The sequence below is a fragment of the Ceratosolen solmsi genome, unplaced genomic scaffold (genome assembly GCF_000503995.2).
Source record: "Ceratosolen solmsi marchali unplaced genomic scaffold, CerSol_1.0 scaffold14, whole genome shotgun sequence".
Classification (NCBI taxonomy): Eukaryota; Metazoa; Arthropoda; class Insecta; order Hymenoptera; family Agaonidae; genus Ceratosolen; species Ceratosolen solmsi.
This window is the reverse complement of record NW_011948420.1, coordinates 9663425-9686253: the sequence shown is the minus strand read 5'-3', so window position 1 is coordinate 9686253 and position 22829 is coordinate 9663425. Positions and strand designations below refer to the sequence as shown.

The 22829-nt window shown below is 22.5% G+C and overlaps 1 protein-coding gene across 1 annotated transcript in view; it reads left to right on the top strand.

The window, feature by feature from the left end:
* The window catches only part of Calx (sodium/calcium exchanger 3), a 127118-nt gene that overhangs the window by 12292 nt on the left and 91997 nt on the right, over window positions 1-22829 (top strand). The window contains exon 3 of the mRNA XM_011498181.1: window positions 12853-12944. Within this exon, the coding sequence (XP_011496483.1) occupies window positions 12853-12944 (92 nt within the window). The remainder of the gene's footprint in view (window positions 1-12852; window positions 12945-22829) is intronic.

Sequence of the window (22829 nt, the reverse complement as noted above, 5' to 3'; positions counted from 1 at the left end):
CTTCAAATCTCTTTACTTCATCATCCATTTTACTTGATTATGTATCATAGGTATTATTTGATGAAATATTATTATTTGTATTAGTAATAAATATTTTTTTATATTCTCTCTCTCTCTCTCTCTTACAATTAATAAGCCATGCATTTGAGACACAAAAATCTGTATTTTTCATTTAGAATAATATAAAATATAAAAAAAAAAGCGTTTTGAAAAGTAAAATTCCTATTTTATTAAATTTCTATTTATTAAATTTACTTCAACTCGAGTACTATTTTTGTATTCCTTCAACTTGGTCTTTCTTAATTTTGATGATACCAGCACTATTGTTTCTCGAGATTGTTCTCTTCTCTTACTATCCTGCTGTATCGATCAAAGCTTCGTTGTAGTTAAAATTATTCAACTTACGCGATGATAATGTAAATTAAACTAACCCAATAATTTAATAGTTTAAAAATAATCGCTTAAGTATATTAATAATATTTCAAGACAATGTATCAACGAACTCATTTGATAGATTATAATATAAATTGTCATTGCCTTTTTTTTCTAACTTAAGCATACATATTTGTAAAACTTCGATTAAATTTGTTTAATCTTTGAAACGTTCATCTATTTCACCGAATTTTTATTTTAAAATTTCATTTATTTAATAATCATAATCATTCTTTTGTTATTTTCTTTTTTGTCTTCAGCTTCAATTCAAAGTTTTAAACAACAGTTACTACAGTACTTAATGCATGATTTACTTGCTATTTATTTACGAATTTACAAATTTACGACGTTACTTATATCGCAATTACTTATATCGTTATGCATTACACCGTCTTTCTTATATTAACATTATTTAAAATAAAAGTTAAGAAAATAATGTGAAGAGCACGGGTAACCTGGCTCTCCCACGTATATTATTCATAACGATTATTATACATTCATTTTTATATAATTCATTCGTTTAAAAATTGAGATATTAATCATTTATTCTATCACCCCAGAAAAAAAATGCAAAGTAAATAAAAAATTATTGTCGAACTTATTCTCGAAATTGACAATTACTTCATTTAACATTTCGAATTCAGTTTCAATCTCTTTTTAAAAATTCATGTTTTCATTAAGAAAATAAAAAATGACTTCACATTAATTTTTTCATGTTCAGGTACAGTAAATAATCGCGTTTGCAATATCAGAAAATTATTTAAATTAATCATACTTTTTATTCTGAAGTTTCGAAAACAAAGGATTATTATTTTTATTTTTTATTTTTTTATTTTTAACGAAGAATTCTTATGCATTCTTTTTTACTTTTTATATGGTCAGTCAACAATTTTACGAGTTTTAATATAATGAAATTTTATACAGAAAGAGTTTTTCACTCAAAAAGTACAATAAAAAAAAATCCATTTTACGTCTGTGTAGTCTTCTCGAGTCAAATAAACTTGAACGAAAGTATTAATCGAGTAAATGTGATTCATCTGGAATAAAAAATATTTATAATGAACAGTATGAATGGATACAAAATAAAAATAATAAAATTAATTGATTTAAGTACAGTACAGTATGAAAATGAAAGATAGATGACAAAACAAATAAGAAGAAAAGATTTTATGAAAAATTAAAATTACGAGTGAATTTAGAATAAATGACCCAATATAAACGTATCGAAATTTAATAAATTCCGGAATATACGCAGTCGACCTAAAGAACGCAAACACACTAAGTCATAACTACATATGCCATATAGCATCCGGACAACACGGAAACGGTCTATCTCCTATTCCAGGGTTGTCAAATAACTCGATTCTATGTGTCTGGTTAATGATACAATATATAATCCCTCCAAGAACAATAGAACGTATAAGTTGAATCCTGACAGGATTTCAGTGAACAGTTGCTTCATAATTTCAACGCGAAATCTAAAACGGAACTCTGTCTTTTTGTGTACTCAATAAGAAATTATGTGAATTTATCTGAGTAGAATTTTTAATTGGCTAACTCAATCAATCAATCAATTACGTCAACAATAAATGAAACAAGCGCGAATAATATTATCGCGAATAGAATTACCATTATAGTTTATTTTTGTATATCGTAATTCAAGTTTCAAGATTAATGTTCAATCAAGGTAACATAATATTTAACGAATACGGAAAAATCATCAACTAGAACGAATAAATAAAAGTCAAATTTATTTTTTACTCATAATATACAAATTTTATGTGCAAATACACGCGCATACACACGCTGCAACATTTACTTATCTATTATATCGTAATAATATTATTTATTATAATATTTTTAATATAACAATAATTCAGATCATCGTGAACTTCAATTTTCAAATTATAAACTTTAAGTAAAATTATCATATATATTGTTTTTACTATTGTATTTGTTGTAAGTTCCTTTGTAAATTATTTTTACAAACGAATAACTATAGAAATAATTCTTTTTTCTAGGATAAGTATTTTTTTTTTTTTTTTTAATAGCATCCTTTAATATATCGCTTCTACGCAATTAATGCAATTAATGATTTAAATAAACAATGAATTTCGACTTTGTAAATATATCAAACTATAAATACGTAATTTATATGCTCAATTAAAACAAAATAAAAAATATTTTACAAATAAAGTATTTTGGGACAAATAATTTTCTTTATAAAATCAATATCTTAATTGCAATTTATATAGAAAATAAGTGAAATAATGCTTTTATTAGTAAAGCAATACTTTCTCCACTAGACATGCACGTACAAAGTAAATACAGTTTAAACGAATGAATGGTTATATTAAAATTATAATGTAATATGACGAAGAAGGTTTGAAATATTCATTAGTTTTCGAATTCTCATTATCACTGCTAAGATTCCCTATGCTTATTTTATTTCTAATACGAAAGTATATAATTTGTCATGTTTTACAGTTTTTATCGAACCTCTTTCCAACTAGATAGCGAACTGACCTTCTTAACAAATCTGATTGCCGATAGATTTTAAAGTTCATTTCACTAATACTTTTATTAGTGCTACTTCTCTTTTCATCCCCTTTTTATGCTCGAGGGCACTTACCGAGGATCTATTATAAAATTTCCGATAAATTAAGATTTATGTAAAATTATGCTTTCGTTATTACGTTGACAATTTATAATTGCATTTATTAGTTGACTCTTAAATTTTTATTCTATAAAATTAGGTTTTGATTTCATAGGACATAATAATACATCTCATATGATTATATATATGTAGGTATATTTAATGTATATATAATTAAAGGTATTATTTATACATAATAATATGCAGAAAATTGCAATCCCGCGAGTTGAAATTTAAAATTGTTTGCACTTTTAATAACGGTCACTGACAATATTATACTGCTAATCATTTTTAAGATTTCAAATATTTATTTATAATTATTAAATATGTAAAGTCCAATATCTGTATACTATTATCAAAATATAATTAATTATAAATGATTATTTAAGTAATTTTTATGTTGAGTAATGCATAAATAGTCTATTTGTAAAATCAATAAATTTATTACGCACAAACAAATTCTAATATGTAAATTAAGAGTTAATATTATAATTAGTATCTTTCAACAAAATACATTTAAAAATCATTAATTATGAGCTAAAGAATACTGAGATAAATAGATACATGCAATGTTTTTTCAAAAGACGCATAAAAATATTTATTAAATCTTTTATATTGTTTCAGAATTTATTCAGAAATATATATTTCGAAAATACAATAACTACATTTATACTTTTCTATTTTCAATAATGCATACATAAAATTTGTTAGCACTTGTAATTAGTTTTCATACTGGTAGTAGTAATAGTAGTAATGAAGCCTTAAAATAAATTGCATGTAAATATACCATCATCGAAAGAATAAAAACGGATACATGATTGATAAATTTATTTGATATAAAAATTTACTCTGACAAGATTGAAAACAAATATCAGTAAAATTTTTTTGAAAAAAAAAAATATCGATTTAGACTTTTGATCTAAACATATTTTATTAAATTGCCGTTTTATCGAAATTGAATACCATTATTAATAATTATCTTCAATATTAATAAAATGTTTATTTTCAATTTAATTGCTGCTATTTAGCTTAAAATTCCAAATTGTTAAGAGATAATGCAAAAAAAAGGATAAAATGTATATAACTATATTTTTTATTAATGCATCTCTACAAATTATTTTCATTAAAAATAGATTATGGTATTCTACAAAATGAAAGAAAAAACAAAAAAAAAAAAAAAAAAAAAACAAATCATTTTTGAATTATTAATTTTTACACTTTACTCTTTTTATTTTATTTTATTTTATTAATTCTGGTAAAAGTTGTAATTATATCATATTTTTCATATAATAGCTAAATTTTCTGAAAAGCTCCGTGAATTCCGTAATAATTCAATGCATTACGTATTGTAATCAATACTTGACGACTACCTCATCATTTATTATTTTAAACGTATACGAATTGAAGAACACTGAAAATGTAAACAGTATCTGGTGTAATAGTCTGTGTAACAGTAATTGTATTATTGAATTCGACATTTCATATATTCTTGTCATATTTAATTGGAAATTTTCATTTAAATAATATACACGATAATCGAAGTCAATTGAAAATACAATGTATAGATTGTTTTGTTTAATTCTTAAAATTTCTTACTTTTTTCTTTAATCCCTTTAACTACCTTTCAATTCCTTATTACAGATTATCATATATATATATATATATATATATATATATATATATATATTCTCTTATATCCTAATTCTTAATTTACTTTGGATATATTGGTGTATTAATAATGTTAAATAGAATAAAAATATAACTAAAATTGCACTCACTCAAGAGCATGAAAATATATGAAAGATAGTTTATTATCTTGTTCTATAATTATATTTCATTTTAATTATATAACATTGTAAGTATACAATAAATATGTGGGAATGAGTCTGACATAAATAGCCTTCTTACTTCACACGAGAATCCGTTGTTGCTCATTGATCGTTTCTTGACTATGAACGTAACTAGTCTTTGCACACATAAGCCAGAGAATGAATTCTTAACCTTTGAACGAAGCTCGCGTTCCCTTTTCCTTTCAGTCATTCTCTTTTCCCAGTTATTTAATTAGCTCTATATGTCTGTTTTTTTTCTTTCTTTTTTATTTTTTTGTTTTGTTTTGTTTTTTTTGTTTTTTTGTTTTTTTTTCATAAGCGATTCATAAAAAAATATTTTATCTATTGTATCAGACGTCTAAACGTCTATTGTATGACGTTGCATTTGATGTCGAATTTTGAAAGTTCCACTATCTACTATGTTTCGTGTATTTTACATTTTTTTTCTTTTTCTTTTTCTATTATCACACTTTTAATAATGTTCTTATGCTCGTGGCGCTATTAATGTTTTTCATTTAAATATCAATTTGATGCTATAATTATAAATTTAACGATCCATTATTCAACTATTTTTATATCTGGAGTACTGTCTGTTAAGAAAGAAAATTAACGTGACGTAGAATGCATAATTTGAAAATTATAGTGTATTAGAAAATTGTTTATTAATAGTTCACTTATTAAAATATGAAAATATTAAAATATTGGAATTTCTTTTAATATACAAAATTTATATATAAAATAAAATCTTTGTCTCCAAATTAATATTAGTTCTATTTTAATAAATGTATTTATAAACTTTTGTTATTGATAGATTCCTATGGTTTATAATCACACAGTTAGCATAGCTAAAAATTATTAAATTGATGATTGGGGAAAGAAATATTAATTCAATAAACCTTTTGTAAATGTTTTATATAATGTTTTTTATTAGATAAAGTAAAAGCGAACAATGTATCAATTTTAGTTGAAAATATATCTGTCTACCTTGTAGCGGGAAAAATTCAAGAAAAATCCAAGAAAAATCTTAATGCGAGTATAAAAATTTGAAAGATGTTTCCATTGAACGGTGGAATGTGTGGAAAAATAGGTAACTTGTCATATAAATTGGATAATAAATTTTTTAAAATATTTTATGAAATATCATATTGTACATGAGTCAAAATATAAACGAACGCGATAAAAAGGGAGATTATCGATAGGCGCATTAACGAAAAACATAGCAATTGAATTGATAGAATATAAAGAACAAAAATTTGATTTTTAATTTATTTATTATTCAATGTTATTGTTTTCTACTTCAAATTTGATGTTTGGTTAACAACAAGACAAAATTATGGGAAACTACCCTGACGCAATGTCAATTGCTTTGTATAAAAATCACTTAAAATACACTTAATTATTATGAAATCATAAACGATATAAATTTTTTTGTCATTTGCTTGTATCACTTTTCATTTTCAAGCAGTCTTGTTAAATAAATATTACCTTGATAAAAGAGAAACAAAATTGAAATATCATCCAAAATTATATAATTCATACATTTCGCTACTAACGTACCACTTTTCCTCATTATGTACATTTAAATTTTCATTCGCAGTTGTGAATAGAAGTTTAATGAAAACATATTTATATATTGAATTTATGCTACTAAAATTATGCTAATGAAACTATATACTGATTATTTAGTGTTTAGCATTACTTCATGTAATAGTATCTCAAAATTGAGTACACACTCTCAGGTGTATAGTAGTACGTGTCTTATACTTACAATTATGATTTTTCAATGTGACATTTAAGTCTTCTTTTACTACATTAAATGAAATATTATATTCTATTATCATAGCACTACAAATAGCACTAAAATGTATGAATTTATCTATTCGTACTTTAAATATATACTTATTGTTTTCAATATTATATTATAGTTTTATTTTATAAATATTTATTGACTTTTAACTAAAAAAATTTTAATCCACCTGCTCATATAGCTAAACATTCTTTAAAATTTTCCGTTAAGTAATAATATTTCTATACTCTGCATAACTATACATTTTTATTACGTAAAAATATATACGTATTGAACAATGCATTTATTACAGAACAAATTTGGAATTAATTATATATATATATATATATATGCCAGTCTAGAAATACAGTTAATTAATAAGATTCCCTTATCAAATTTGTCTTTTTCATTATCTGAGAAAACGAAAACATTAATATTAATCGTGAATTTCATTATAATTATAATTTTAACAAAATACATATGCTAAATATTTAAAACAAGTGTTTTAATCTCAAATATTATTCGATTTTTCAACAATATTGGATTTTATTAGTCTTACCTAGATTATACATACATACAGCTTTATTGCATACAAATTTTAACTTGATACATGCGTGTGTTGTTAAACTTTGCTGACTTCAGAGCTATTAAACTCCATTATAGAAATCGATAATAGCTTCGAATTAATTTTTCATCACCAATACACAATTGAAGAAGTATAATAATAAATGTTATGTCTGGTATGGATGTTTTCTAGATAAAAAAAAAAAAAAAAAAAAAAAAAAAAAAAAAAGACATATAAAATGACAAATGAAATATTTTAAATTATTCAAGTCACCCTATTAAATGTAACACTGCGTTGGTATTCTTGAGCTGTCTAAATTGAATTAATCGTAAATTAATATGTTATTCTGTAAAATTATCAATATCATAAATGAAATCATTATTACGAAACAACTGTAAATATTCTTAAATTCTTCTTTTTTCGTCCCCGGGAAATTTATTTAAATCAACTTATTTTTCCTTCATACTATCGTGTATATGTACTTTTATCCATAACCATAGACTTACTTCTGTTAAAGAATATGTATTTTGCGAGACCTCGCCCCTTCTGAAGATTTTTAAAATAATTAAAGAAAACATTGTTATTATGCATATGATTTTCAATATGACCTATAAGATATGCTGAGAACCTCTAAAGTTTGCCGAGTAAAATGGAAAGCTAGTTTAGTTTATAAATAGCATTAGAGCATCCATTTAAGTTTCTACGCACATCTAATCGATCGATTCCCGTCTCAAAGATACATTATGTCTATGTTGCATTTAAATGCTAAAATAGAGATGAGAATCCCTGTAACTTCACTAGCGAGGCATTGTACCACATCATTAACAGCTGTTCTCTGGTTAATTATTATGCCACGAAATTGCTGAATATCGTATATTGTTTCTTAACTACACAATACGAAAATGATTGAAAACGAAATTAATTAGAAGAAATGCACTGTTTTTTTTTTTTTTTTTTTTTTTTTTTTTTTTTATCATGTATTAAAATGGGTTTTTTAAACGCTTATTAACATTTATTAAATACGTAATATTTAGTGATATCATCGATTGAAATACAATAGTTTCAATTAAGTTATAAGCTTAAAAATAACGGTATAAATTTATTTCATAAATAATGCAATTTCAGTGGCAATATCTTTTTAGATTCATAATTATAAAGATCCAATATTTGATACAAAAATTTCACTTTTCATAATTAACTTTGTTAACAACAATATTGTTACCAAACAAAAACATTAACAATGATGATAAGATAATGTTGGAAACGATATTATTATAATAAGCTGAATAAATCTCAATGTAAAAAACATATATTTATATAAGCAGAATAACATTTTATAAAGCGCTAATTTAAAAGCATCATAAATATTGATGCTCGTATGTATCGTATATAAATTAAATAAAATAGTCAATATAAATGCAGAAAAAAAAAAAAAATAAAAAAAACTAGGAAATACATGTTACCATGGTAACTTAATATAATAACCTTTAATTTTAATTATTTATATAATAGAGTTGTAAATTTCAATTTAAGAAAATATGGAGTGTAATTTATAGAAATTATTTATTAATGATAACTTATATTGTTTAAATTGTAAAGAATTGATAAATAAATTGAAATATATAATACACGTCATCAATAACAAGAATTAGCTTGTTTTTTTTTTTAAATTAAGAAAAATTGTGTTCTTGATTATTTTGAGTATTTTACAATTTCTTTTTGTGTTTATATATATATATATAATAAAAATGAATTTAACAAATAATTATATAGAACATATGCAATATTCAGTAGGTATAACTTTACATTAAGAACTTGAAACGAGATAATAATATTGTTTTTCTTTATAAATTAGGAAGTTAATTACTATTTTATTTGTGTATATAATGTGTATATTGTATGAATACATTAAAAAATTGATATTAAATCTGTAAAAGAAAATTATTTTATAACTAATAAAAATTTTTATGAAAATTGTATAACATATATCAATTAGTTTATACAGTCTTTCAAAAATTTATATATCTTTCAATACATTTCTAGAGCTTATGAAAATGATGTTCACTTAGATAAATCATGAAAATATCATGATATCTCTTTTAAGCCATGTTTATTTGTTTGAAAAGTGGATAGATCTCAAATACTGGTACAGTAGTATTCATATTTTTTGCTTTCTTCCATTCCTTTCTCCTATTCCTATTTCTTTCTTTGCACTGTTTTCTCTATAACTTCCTCACGCAATTTCCAGCTTTATTTTATGTGATATTCAAGAGCACTAACCTTATTTTTCAAGAGGTCACGAATATAGCGAGTACGTCTGAGAAGTGCATAATTTTTTTCAAACTTCAACTCTCAAGCTTGGTAGTGATGACTACTTAAAATGTGAAATCACGCGTGTAACGTATCTTACATCATAATTATCTCGCTTTTCTCTATTTTCCATCTCTCTCTCTCTCTCTCTCTCTCTCTCTCACTCTCACTCTCACACACTCTCTCTTTAATGTGTCTTTATGTCATTGCATTTGTTTAAATACTCGGAACAAGCGACATATCATATTTTATAGATTAAAATTGAACGACTGTTTTTCTTTTTTAATAATTTTACATGCATGCTAAAATTATTAAGTATATTGACAATTTTTACGTCATTGAATCAAAAGTTTTATAAATTGCAAATATTTAAATTTATTTTTACTATTCATACATATATCTATATATAGATCATATAGAGCAAAGATACAATTTACAATGAACAATAATAATGTACAATATAATTTTTAACAAAAAAATTGACAGCACTTATTTTACTCCACTTGGCTTAACGCTTAATTTGTGAATAGAATAATTTGTAACTGACATAGTTAATTATTTTTTCATATGATAAAAATGTTTACAGATTATGCAACTATTATAGAAAATGAAAAATCTTGACGCTTTTAGATTACGACGCTTTTTTCATGTAAGCATATTTAAATAAATAAAATGTTTTGTATTTCAAATGAATGTAATTTGTATGTTATCTTATCAATGAATATAATTTAAAATACACATTACTATCTATTGTCACGTATTAGCATATATCTATATGGGTTTTTATATGGGCTATCGATGATTTATGTGAGAGTAGGACATTATATGCTAGCCATGGTTAGACATAGAAAGTAGGATACGAGGATAAACAGTAGGTGATTCAATATCCGTGTCGTATTTTCTGGGAATTTTCTGTAAAGAATGATATACGTCAAGTGTGGACTTGATAATACGATGATAATCTAATGTCAATTCTAATAATATCTCATTTCTAGATTTATTCGATAAATTAATATAAATGTATTGTAGATTCGGAAATGAAGAGGATGAGGAGACATACGATATAGATTGAATGTAGAGATTAGAAATGTATATACTAACATAGCTCATTACATGTATTTACATATATAGTGTTTAGTGAATTTGCTACATGATAATGTAAAATGTAAATATTGTAAAACACAACTACGCCAAACACTTATACGCGTTGTCATCAAATAATTCACAATAAAATAAATTAAAATCATGGCTTTTAATTGGACTACAATTGTTTCGAATATTGTATTTATAGACAATTAAATGAAATCGTGAATTTTTAAACTATAATTGCAATATATTTCTTTGAAGCTTTATTATACATTCAAATATTAGAAAATACAAATTTTCTTATTGGTAATTTAATCATACAAATTGTATGATAACATATTAACAATTTAAAAATACATGTTAACATTAAAGAAATAAAAGTAAATTTGATATATTGTTATTATATTATTGTTTTAAATATTATTATTATAAATTATTGATTTTATTGTTATTATTGATATTATTGTTATAAATCTTCATTGAATGATAGAAAAATATAAAGTGTTCATTATTTAAAGATTCAAAAAAAAAAAAAAAGAAAAAAAAACTTTATTTATTAAACATCGACTGTGCTATAAATAATCATGATACACGTATATTTTATGTCTGTACATATATGTACATATATAGCCCTTTTCAGAACCAATAAATGTTAATAATCTTTGTAGTTCGTTTTATCGAGGTTCTTAAAATTCATGTTTTGTCCTTCTACGTAAAAATTTCACTCTAAACAACATAACACACCACTGTATAGTTCGCTAGAAATATTGAACGAGCATTAAAACTATCTAGTAAATGTGTCAAAAGTATTATCTCGAAGAACTGAAAAATAATTTAACCTTGCAAAGTTTCTACCGCATAATACGTTTTGCTTATATAAATTATTTTTCTTCTTGCTTCTTTTATAAAATAGCTTTAAACACGAAAGTTATCGGAAATAATTCTAGTTGCAGTTATCGTCATAAAACGTTTGCAAGATCGTGAAGAAAGAAAAGAAATATTGAAATTACTATGCGTTTTGAAAATACATTAAAATACAGAACAAATCGATAATTCATTAGGTACAATCTCACCTTGACCTCTAATGATAGATGAATTATTTCGTGATAAGTGTCGAAGGTAGAACTTCATATATTTAAAACCAAAGTGCAATGAGGTACAAACTGTGATTAAGCAAATCACGTAATTTAATATTAAATTTTTTAAATTATTTTACTTATTCACTTACTCGTTAACTATTATATTTTATTTACATATTTTAAATAATAATATTGAATTTTTTAACGATTATCGTAGAAAAATTGACAATAATATACATTGCAAACATTTTAAATTAATTAGTATTTAATTAATTGTTAATATTATTGAGAGAATTTTTTTATAAAAAATAAATAAAATACAAGTTATTTATTTATTTATTTTTTTTTTTTACCTATATATATATTTTTAATATATACATATACATATATATATATATATATATATACATAATTATACTATTATATAATTATAATAAATTTAAAAATCCAGTTAAAAAATTTGATGTATTCGCAAAGTTTATCGTCAAATTATGAGTAATTTTTAACGGTACCAGTAATTTATAATAATTATTCTATATATGTTAAATATTATACTATTAACATATTAATGTTATACGATATATAAAATATAATATAAGCATAGATAATCTTAGATTCAAATGTGTTTGTTTAATAGCTAATTTAAGGAACAATTTAATATGCTTCAATTTTCCAAATAATAAATTGCAAGGTAACATTAGATCATTGAACAACACATTTTTTTTTTGTTTTAAATTAATAGACTATGATAAATCAATTTATTCTGAAAAATAACTTTATCGATTGAATTTATAATATTCAAGAAATTTCTGAGAAGAAGAAAGATTATGATAAAAGAAATATTTTATTTAAATTGATAATTCAAGAATTAAAAAATCTATTCCAAACGTTGTAATATATTTTTTATTCTCCCATCCAGAAACTTTGTAAATTTAATAAAAATTTGTAAAAACATATTTTACTTGACATATGAATTATACTCATTTATTTTTCGTATGTACTGAAATCACAATCATTTAATAAAATTCTATTTTATTAAGAATCATGTAATATAAATTTTATTTTATTTTATGAATACATAATTTTATATTTATTATTTACTATTGCAGGAAAATAGTAAATTTAACGATAATTGAAGAGGACTCTTATGAAAAAGACGCATTGTTTTATGTGGAACTTGGTGAACCACAACTTCAAGGAGGTGAGAAGTTACTTTTCAGTCCTATTAATATATAAGAATCATTTTATGCATAAAGAATTACAGTGGAATGGAAAATGATATATATCTATATATAATAATAATGCAGTTTTAAAAATAATATGAAATTGCATATTAAATTAATTATAAATAATATTAAATAATATTAAATTACGTAAATATACAAAGGCATATGACTTTGTAAATATGAAATTATTCCATTTTATTAAATATCAATAATTGTAATATCACAAATATTAATTTTTTTTTTTTTAAATAAGACAATAAAAAATTTAATTGTATGTTTCAATAAATAATTGATTCTTATACTGAAATTAATATATTAAATAAAGTATGAAATTTTAATAAAAATATATCATTTTGCCTACATCTTTCAATAAACATTGGAATTGTGTTAAAATTACATTATTGTAAATAGTTATATTTAATCTCAGCAAAAAGATTGTAATAATTAATATATAATTTTGTATAGGCGACAAACTATTATTATTTAACAAATATACGTTGTATATTTCAATTCTATAATGACTAGGTATTTATACTGTTTTAAAATAAAAATTTATTACAAAGAAAGTATAAACAATTAATTTCTTGTAACTCCGACATATAAGTTTTAATATAATAATTTTTGGCAAATTAATTCAATTATTAATGTAAAATTATTGGTATTTCCAATATGTATTGTTGTAACATACTAGAATATTGATATTATAATCAAATCTGTTAAATAAGCATTGAAAAAACTAATTTTATTAACTGATTTTAGAATATTGAATATAAAATAAACCGAATGATTATTCACTATTGAATTATTAAATTAATTAATATTTATAAATCAATTATAATATCTAGCACATTTTTCTTTATATAACGTTACTTTATATAATTCCGATGAAATCTATTCTATGCCAATATAATAATAATTATTAAGATTATAATCATGTAATTCAAAATGTAATCATATTTTTGAGATCATATTGTGCAATATTCGTTCAATTAGACTTTATATGAGGAAAATAATAATAATAATAATTAAAGATATATTAATGATATATTAAAATCTTAAAATTTTCAATAATATAATCGTCCTGAAAGCATATTATCATCTAAGATCATCATTTATTTATTTATGAATTGTAACTTTCATAAGTGAAAGAAAATAGATCGAATATAATACCAATATGGATCTGGCATATAAGGATTTTACATTAATTCTTAAATTAAATTATTTTTAATTTAATTTAATAATAAACAGTAAATGTATTTAACTTGAACTAATATTTTAATTTTTGAATGTAAAAATTTTGTAAAATTAAAAGATAGCATTATTGCATTTAATATAAGTGCTTTTTAAAGTTAGATTTATATCTTTAATTATAAAAGTTAATTTCTAAGGTAAATACAAAAAAAAAATTGCCAAATTAAAGATAAAATTTATCAGATTTAACACATAAATAAGAAATTGAATAATAAATATTAAAAGTAATGTTATAAATTTATTATCGTGTAAGTTCTAATGAGTAACATTTATTAAATTATAAATAAAATTAAATACAATTAAACCATTTTATAGATATGCTTTTATAGATCTGCCATAATGAAAATATTTTCTTGTTTTGTTTATGTTAAAAGCAATTGTGTACTTAATAAGTAAATTCATTATAATTATATTTATATAACGGCATAGAAAGAAAATAAATAGAAACAAAAGAATAACTGTCAATGGCGCTGAAATAAAACTAAATACACTTAATAAAAAATGTATAAATAATTTTTATATTTACATAAAATTCTAAGATATTTTCTTCTAAATAATTTTGATTATGTTTTTTCTGCTTATTTTAGTGTTCAAAATTTCATGTAAAGAACATTAATATTTTATTAATACCGAAAAAACATTTGGAAGTTTAATAAGTTGCATTTTGAACTTATTGTGATGATGTGTTAATTCAAATCAACGTACAATATATTATAAATAATACTTAAAATAAAGATATAAGAATATTTTTTAAAATAATAATATAATGCTACAATATTATTTCATATAATATATACTTTAAAGTCTCTTAATTTCTTAATTTCTTAATTTCCAAGGTCTAGTAAATTAAAAAAAAAAAAAAAAAAAAAAAAAAAAAAAAAGTAATATTGCAATGAAAAATTTATGGAGAAAAATAATAGTCTACCTTTTTTTTTTTTTTTTTTTTTTAGTATTTTCTAAATAAACGGAATAAAATTTATATAGTTTTCAATTAAAATGTCACACTTTATTTATGTGAGGAAATTTTATTTTTCGGTACCCTACGAAATTTACCTCATACGCGAATGATGACACTTCTATATCAACTCTTGGGCATCTACGTTCGATTCAACAATGATGATTGCCGTAAGTTATCATAGATAGTAGTGACGGTAAATAATGATTTAGAAAAGAAATTAACTACTGCTTTCTTAGTCACAAGTATTGTATAATAGTAAAACACAATGCAATTCATAATCGAAGTTGCCATTGAAATTGAATGAAGATATGCTAACTTGAACTTGATTATTTACATAACAAAGTCCAGTATTTATTAAATAATATTAGTAATACATTATTAAAAATAATACGCGTAGTCAATAACAAAATAGGCACATACAATAGATTTACTTTAAAATATAATTTTTGCATTTTTTTAAATTTTTTTATAGTAAAAGCTTAAGTCATTATTTATAAAATTGTATAATTACTAGAAATAGAGAGCGAGAGACAATATTACAAGTTTTTATTTATGCACTAAAATTTTCTTAAACTATATACAAATTTTACAAATTTCAATTATTAATTTTAAAACTTTGGATCTTCGATAGTTGAAAATATTTCGGCAAAGATTAACATTTGATTTAAAATTTCTAACAATGACTATATCGTTGTGTAATGTTTTATTATTAATTTTGTTTTAATTTAATTACTACTAATAAATTATTTGAAACTCAAATGCTAAATCTGTTTTTAGATTCTGTTGGCTTTTTACATAAGTTTAAAATTAACGGAAAAAAAAACAAAAAAAAAAAAACAAAGACATTTCATAGGATCATAACATATAGTCTTTGTTGTCAATGTTATTAAAATTTATGTTATGTTTTTACATAAAGAATTTCACTCTTAAGTAGAAAGTTTAATTTATTTTTTATTAGGAATAAAAGAATTTACTCATAATAATTTAATAATTTAATAAAAATAATAATTATTATTAATAATTAATGCGCAGTATGTATACTCGAAGCTTGTAATTTTGTAATTACGTTTTTCGTAAAAATTAAACATCAATGAATTTCATTCATTCATATAGTATACATTTCACTATATTCCCCGCTATTTTTAGAAATAAATAAATATTATACAGCACATTCAATATTTAAGGTAAGACGAAGTAAGCACTTTACGCTTTATCATATTTATCAGCCATATAGAATTAATCATTTGCTATTATTTATATATTAGCTATAGAAATCATTTAGTATACTATATTATAGTAGCTTCAAATTGTAAATAAAAACTGCTTTTCAATAGTTGATAAATTATTAAGTATAATTATTTTATTAAAGTTATTTAGCCATGGTAATAAAATAATCAATAAATATTACACGATAATATTTCATTTAGAAAGGGTGGGGGGGGGGGCTTATGTGGTATTAATTGCAAATTTATACAACATACATTGCTATAATATACATATCATTCAATACAATATGATAAATTATCACATAAATAATGTTGACGGGTATCAACATCGATATACGCTTATGATATCAAAATGACTCGAAATTGAAAATCCTTGCTTACGAATATTTCAAATAAGAGAAGATTCGCTGTGAAAAGGAATAATCTTGGAATCAATTATCGATTTGAAAAATATCTTCTTTTTTTTATTATTGTTTGTAGTTAAACTATAATTTTTACGATAATCATAGAACATTTAATATCCATTTACATAAAATTTCGGTATAATTATACAAATGAAATAAATATTCTTATCTTATATATTTTATAACAAGTTAAGCAAATTAAATTAACATCAGAATATGTAAATGTATAAATTAGAGTTTGAACACGTGTACGTAAATAGGTGCTCATAATTTTATTTACACTTAAGTTGTAAGATTTGCAAAATTATATTACTTTCATTTAATAATTATTTTATTATTTCCACGCAATTATAATGAAAATAAAAATCAAATTTAACTCAGAATATTTTTACTATCCGTGTATTGAATTTCAATATAGGGGAACGTAGCCGTGTACGCATGTAGACATTTATTTTTTCTGATCGCATATTTATATGCATGTTTGTATACATGTAGGCAAATGTATATGCGTGTGCGTGCAAGTATGTACGCAAGTTTTTTCCTGTCTACGAGTAATGAAATACACGGATAGAATTATACTTTCATAAAATTCGAACAATTAAAAAATAAATATTGAACTTCCCATGGAATTTTTTCTTAACCGTTATGTATACAAGTTTTAATTGCTTATATCAATGATTTATGAAACAACTTTATATATTATCAAATTTTTTAGAAGTTTAGCTGATAATTTAACAGTAAATGTCATACTGATTTTTAAAGATAAAATTTACAAGTATTATCAAGCGGTAAAATTTGATAGTTAATATAAATGAAAATTTTTATTTTTGGAAAATATCCATTCTTCAATTATTCATTAATGAAATTATTTATTAATTATTTAAAGTTCTCGTAATAAATATATTTATAAATTTATAAATTAATTAAAAAATTTCATTAACTGAAGGTACATTTAATTTCATTAAAGCTAGTCATTTATATTTACAAATATTTTAAATCAATGTATAAGTAATTGAAGTTTCAAAAAAAAAAAAAAAAAAAAAAAAAAAAAAAAAAAAAATGTCGATATCAATATTGTTTTTTGATGCGCATTTTTTCCTTTTTCATAAGTAAAGTGAAAATAGGGTGAAATAGTAATCGGATAGCAAATAAAATAATTAGCGTACAATAATTACATGATTATAACATATTAGAATTTAAGGGTTCGGTATTCAATGAACTTGCTATAATTTGCTATTTATTTATTATTTAATTCTTATTATCACTGCAATAAATAATGAAACTCAATTTTTTTTCAAATAATATTTGACAATCGTAATTCTTCTCTAATAATATTCGAATTCATTATTATCTAATAAAATTTTAAACATATCATCAATTATGTCTTTCTGAATGTATAAATTGAAACCTTAAGACAGCTTTAATAACAACTACATTAAGTTCTATATCAGGAATAATTTAATTTTCAAAAATAAAATAAATTTCCAAAGAAATATGAATGATTTAAATAGTGTAATATATAACATGAATTAATAGTTTACATAAATTTGCCCGATCAACGTTTCATTATTCCTTCTGGTTACTAATCAAGTAAATTCTATTGAACTTCCCTATTGGTCAAGGCGCTTGCCATTGTTGAAGATATATACTCAGAGCAATTATATTATCAATAGATCCATGAAGAATTGGTTTAATTATCCACATTGCAAGTGACAGATAGATAATTGTGCCTAATAACAATGATATATGTAATCGCTAGACCAACGTCGAATTACCAATTAACTAGTAATTATTATAGTCAATTGAACGTAAAATTAAAGAAATCCAAAAAGATTTCAGAAAATACCAAAAAATATATCTGCTAATTACTTATGTTTGTTTATAACTAAAGAGCAAAACTGATAATGTTTATTAATCCATTGACATGCAGCTTTTGACTGATTATAATTACTATTCTAGATATTATATACTTATTTTGTTTTATTTTGTTTTACAAACGTCGTTTTTTACTTTTTTTTTTTTTATTTTTCTAATTATATTTGACAATACTAAACGTTAATTCTTGATGTTATTTTATTTGATTTTATTTAATTGTCTATAAGCAAAGACTAATTTAATACGTTTGGGTCGTATCTAAAGAAGAGTAACATAAGCTCTAAATAGTTTTGTTTAATTTAATGTTGAATTTTCATTTTATTTCAGCTAATTTAATAATAAATTTGAAGCAGCTTTATAAACATATGATTTGGGTATACGCTTGGGGGTATCGCAAAAAATTATTCTTTTATCATGTTTATTAGTTACTGAAACATGGATATAACAATGTATCATAAGAAAACTTTGAATTCTCTGAATATATATATATATATATATATATATATATATGTATGTATAAGTGTAGCTATATAATCACATGTACACAATTTCTTATTTAACGTAATTTTAGTTAGGATATTTACAATTAGAAGATTATACTATATGAAAGCTACACACACACACACACACACACACACACACACACACACACACATGTCATAGCTTATGGAAATGAACATATCTAATATCTCATTATCGTTACAATATACATTATTTTGACATTAAAGTGGTTGCAAGAGCGTGAGAGAAAGAGAAATTATTATCTGATAGGGGAAAAAATAGAATATTACACTAATTATATCAGACATCTCGCATGTACTTAATCTCTAACTATTACCAAATATTATAATTTTGAAACATCAATTCCGCTTATATAACTTGTTGAATTGAAAAATTTAGTTATTATAGACTATATGACATTATAATATACTATAAACATTATTATATCATTTATATAATGTAATCTAACTAATAATAATAACTCTAGATAATAAACATGATGTAATATAAATATAAATATAATCGAATATCATATAAATTAAGGCTTTTCAAATTTTGATTCGCAGCAAGTATTGTCTATGAATCATTTTGTTTAAAAAAAAATAATACATTTAATACTCCAGTAAAACATATATTACCCTAACATTAAACACTCTAATAAATTTCTAATTTTAAATTATAATTTAAACGTATGAAATTAATAAAATAATCCCTTTTTGTAGCACGACTTTTGTCTGCTGAAAATTTGAAACACAATTACATAATATGTACAAGGTCATTGTATATAGTTTTTGAACTCATTCAACATTTAAGAAAAATCCAACGGTACTCGTATTATACTGTAAAACTGAAAGAAGGTCATATGAATATTAATGCCATGAATTACAGAGTAAAGATAAAATAAATGCCGTCGTATATGTAGAGAATGAAAGAAAAAAAAAAAATAATAAAGGAAAAAAAAAAATAAAGGAAAAAAAAAATAAGGAAGAATGAACGAATTGTTAGTATTGGATTCAAAATTTTTAGACCAAACTATGTCAGTTTGCAATAAAAAAAAAACCAGCTTCATGTATATTAACATCAAGTTAAAAATGACTAAAGTACATAACTCATAAAATGTGCTCAGTCGACAACAAATCATTGTGAACAACGATAGTGACACTCAACGCGCTTCGTTTTTCATTTTTATTACATTTTGTATGACTTTGAACACACGGAAGTAAAGATTATATAAGAAACAATGTATATAAAAAAAAAAAAAAAAAAAAAAAAAATAAAAAATAAAAAAAAACATCCGTGTATCTGCAAGAGTTATATAGTTTTTTTTTTTTTTTTTTTATGAGCAGCACAAAAGAAAAATCCTTACAGTAGCCTATTCTTTTATACTTAATATTAAGATTTTTTATATGTACATTGTACAAGCTTTGAATAAAAATTAGAAAACATAAATTGCTGTACATTTAATGTAATTTTTATTGCATATAAACATATATGACAAACTTCATAACGCTTGTTAAATATAAAACTAAAGAATAATTTTTCAAGAGAGACAGTTTTTTTAAACAAAACCTCTTTTTTTAATCGATAGATTTTTTTTTAGAAAATATTTTCCACTCCAGTGGATGAAAACTTAACAAAAACTAAACAACTTTCCCTTTTGTTAAGGGAAACCTTAACAACTTATTGGTTATTTTGTTTAAAGTTTTTTTATTCCGATGACACGTTGTCATTCTTTGAAAAGAAATATAATTCAAGTTATAAAGTGCAAAGAGCCGTTGGTATTTCAAGTTTTATAGCATTTTTATTTATAAATAGTACTTATAATTTGATTATATATTATATATTTTTATAAAATAAAGATTATCTATACATAATGTAATATACGAAGGGAATAGTTAATAATAATTAATAGAATTGTTCTGTTCAATTATCTACGTGCAAGACGTTAGAAAATAATGTATTCGCATAAATAAAAGTCTTTTGTATAGTAAACTAATGTACTATTAACATATATTGAAGATCACCAATAGCAAATATTTTTCTAATTTAGCTGCTTACTAACTGTTAAATATGTGAAAAATATTTATATTATAATATTCATAATAATTAATATCTACGTATTTATATAGTATTGTCACAATTCTAAGCTTTAACCATTGTTTTTGCAGCAATACTACATGTAGCATTAGAAAAATATGTCATAAAATAATTTTAAAAGAAGCATTTTAATATAATTAAAAACGTAATTGCTTAATATCGCTAGAATTATATTAAAACCTCTTTATAAATCAGCTAAATATACAAGACAACAAGCTTTATCGTCAAATATATTAATCTATATGAAGATGTTTCATTAAACGCTATGGATAAATATTACAAATTAATTGCAAACGAGATAATCAATGACATTCATGATAACATACAAAGTTAATTCAACTTCTACAGTTCCAAGATTCAAAAATTCTCTGCAATTAGGCGTTGATTAAACAGTACCAACGTCATTTGCAGCTTTTGAGACTTACGAGTGAATCCTGCATATAGTTTACCAAGGCAGTAGTGGAACGACAGACTACACAGGGACGTTTCTGCTCATCTCTGTTTACGTGTTCATACGCGTGTAAGTAGGTATGCTAAGAAATAGTTCCTGACAAACTTGAAGGACCAAGTTTAAGGATTGTCAGTGGGTAGACGTATATGTTGAACTCCGTTGTGCTCTTGTTATTAAAGTTGCCTTGTAAGTTTCTAAATTAATTGTTTAATTTATTGTAGAAAGGTATGACAAGCTATATACGAGGACCATTGGAACGTAAATATAATTAATTTTAAATTTCATTTTTATTTCCATAATCATCGCAGCTTCTATTTAATTCTATTTAATATCTAATCATAATAATAGATCATTACACATATACACGTGTATTTTCTCATCTCATCTTTAACCAGAAATTTTTTAATAAAATTTCTATAATTGTTAACCATATTTTATTCAACATTCATTTACTTTAATTATTATTTAACGATGCAATTACTACAGTTATAGTACATTTTATCCGTTAGAAATTACTCTATTACTTTAGTTATTTTATTTTTTCAAATAAATTTTATAAAACATAGCAATAGATTACCATATTTATTTATATGAATATGCAAAAATTAAAATGTAGATCAATTTTTTTAACTTATTTTTAATAATTAGTAATTATATATTCTAGAATATATCATTCTAGAATTATAGAAATGAATATAGTATGAATCATTCTAGAATGTTTATACAAATATTTATTTACGTCATCTTGTAAAATTCTAATAGCTTGAATAAGATGTATCGAATCCTTAAATTCGTACTTTTTCCAAAATACTTTTAAATTTGAAAGCAACGATCATTAATTATTTACATATAGTTTTTTTTTTATCTACAATTTAGAATTACAAATCAATGTATTTAAAATTTTTTTTATTAAAATTTTTTTTTAATTACCTTCTTGTAAAATTTCTGTTGTTCTTACTCATTATTCAATAAAGACTTTACAAGTTTAATTGAAAATGAGATAATAAATACAACGATTAATAATTAAATTAATCATTCAATAAGAACTAAGATTATATATATTATTTGTTTGGAAAAGATTATATATATATTAAGTG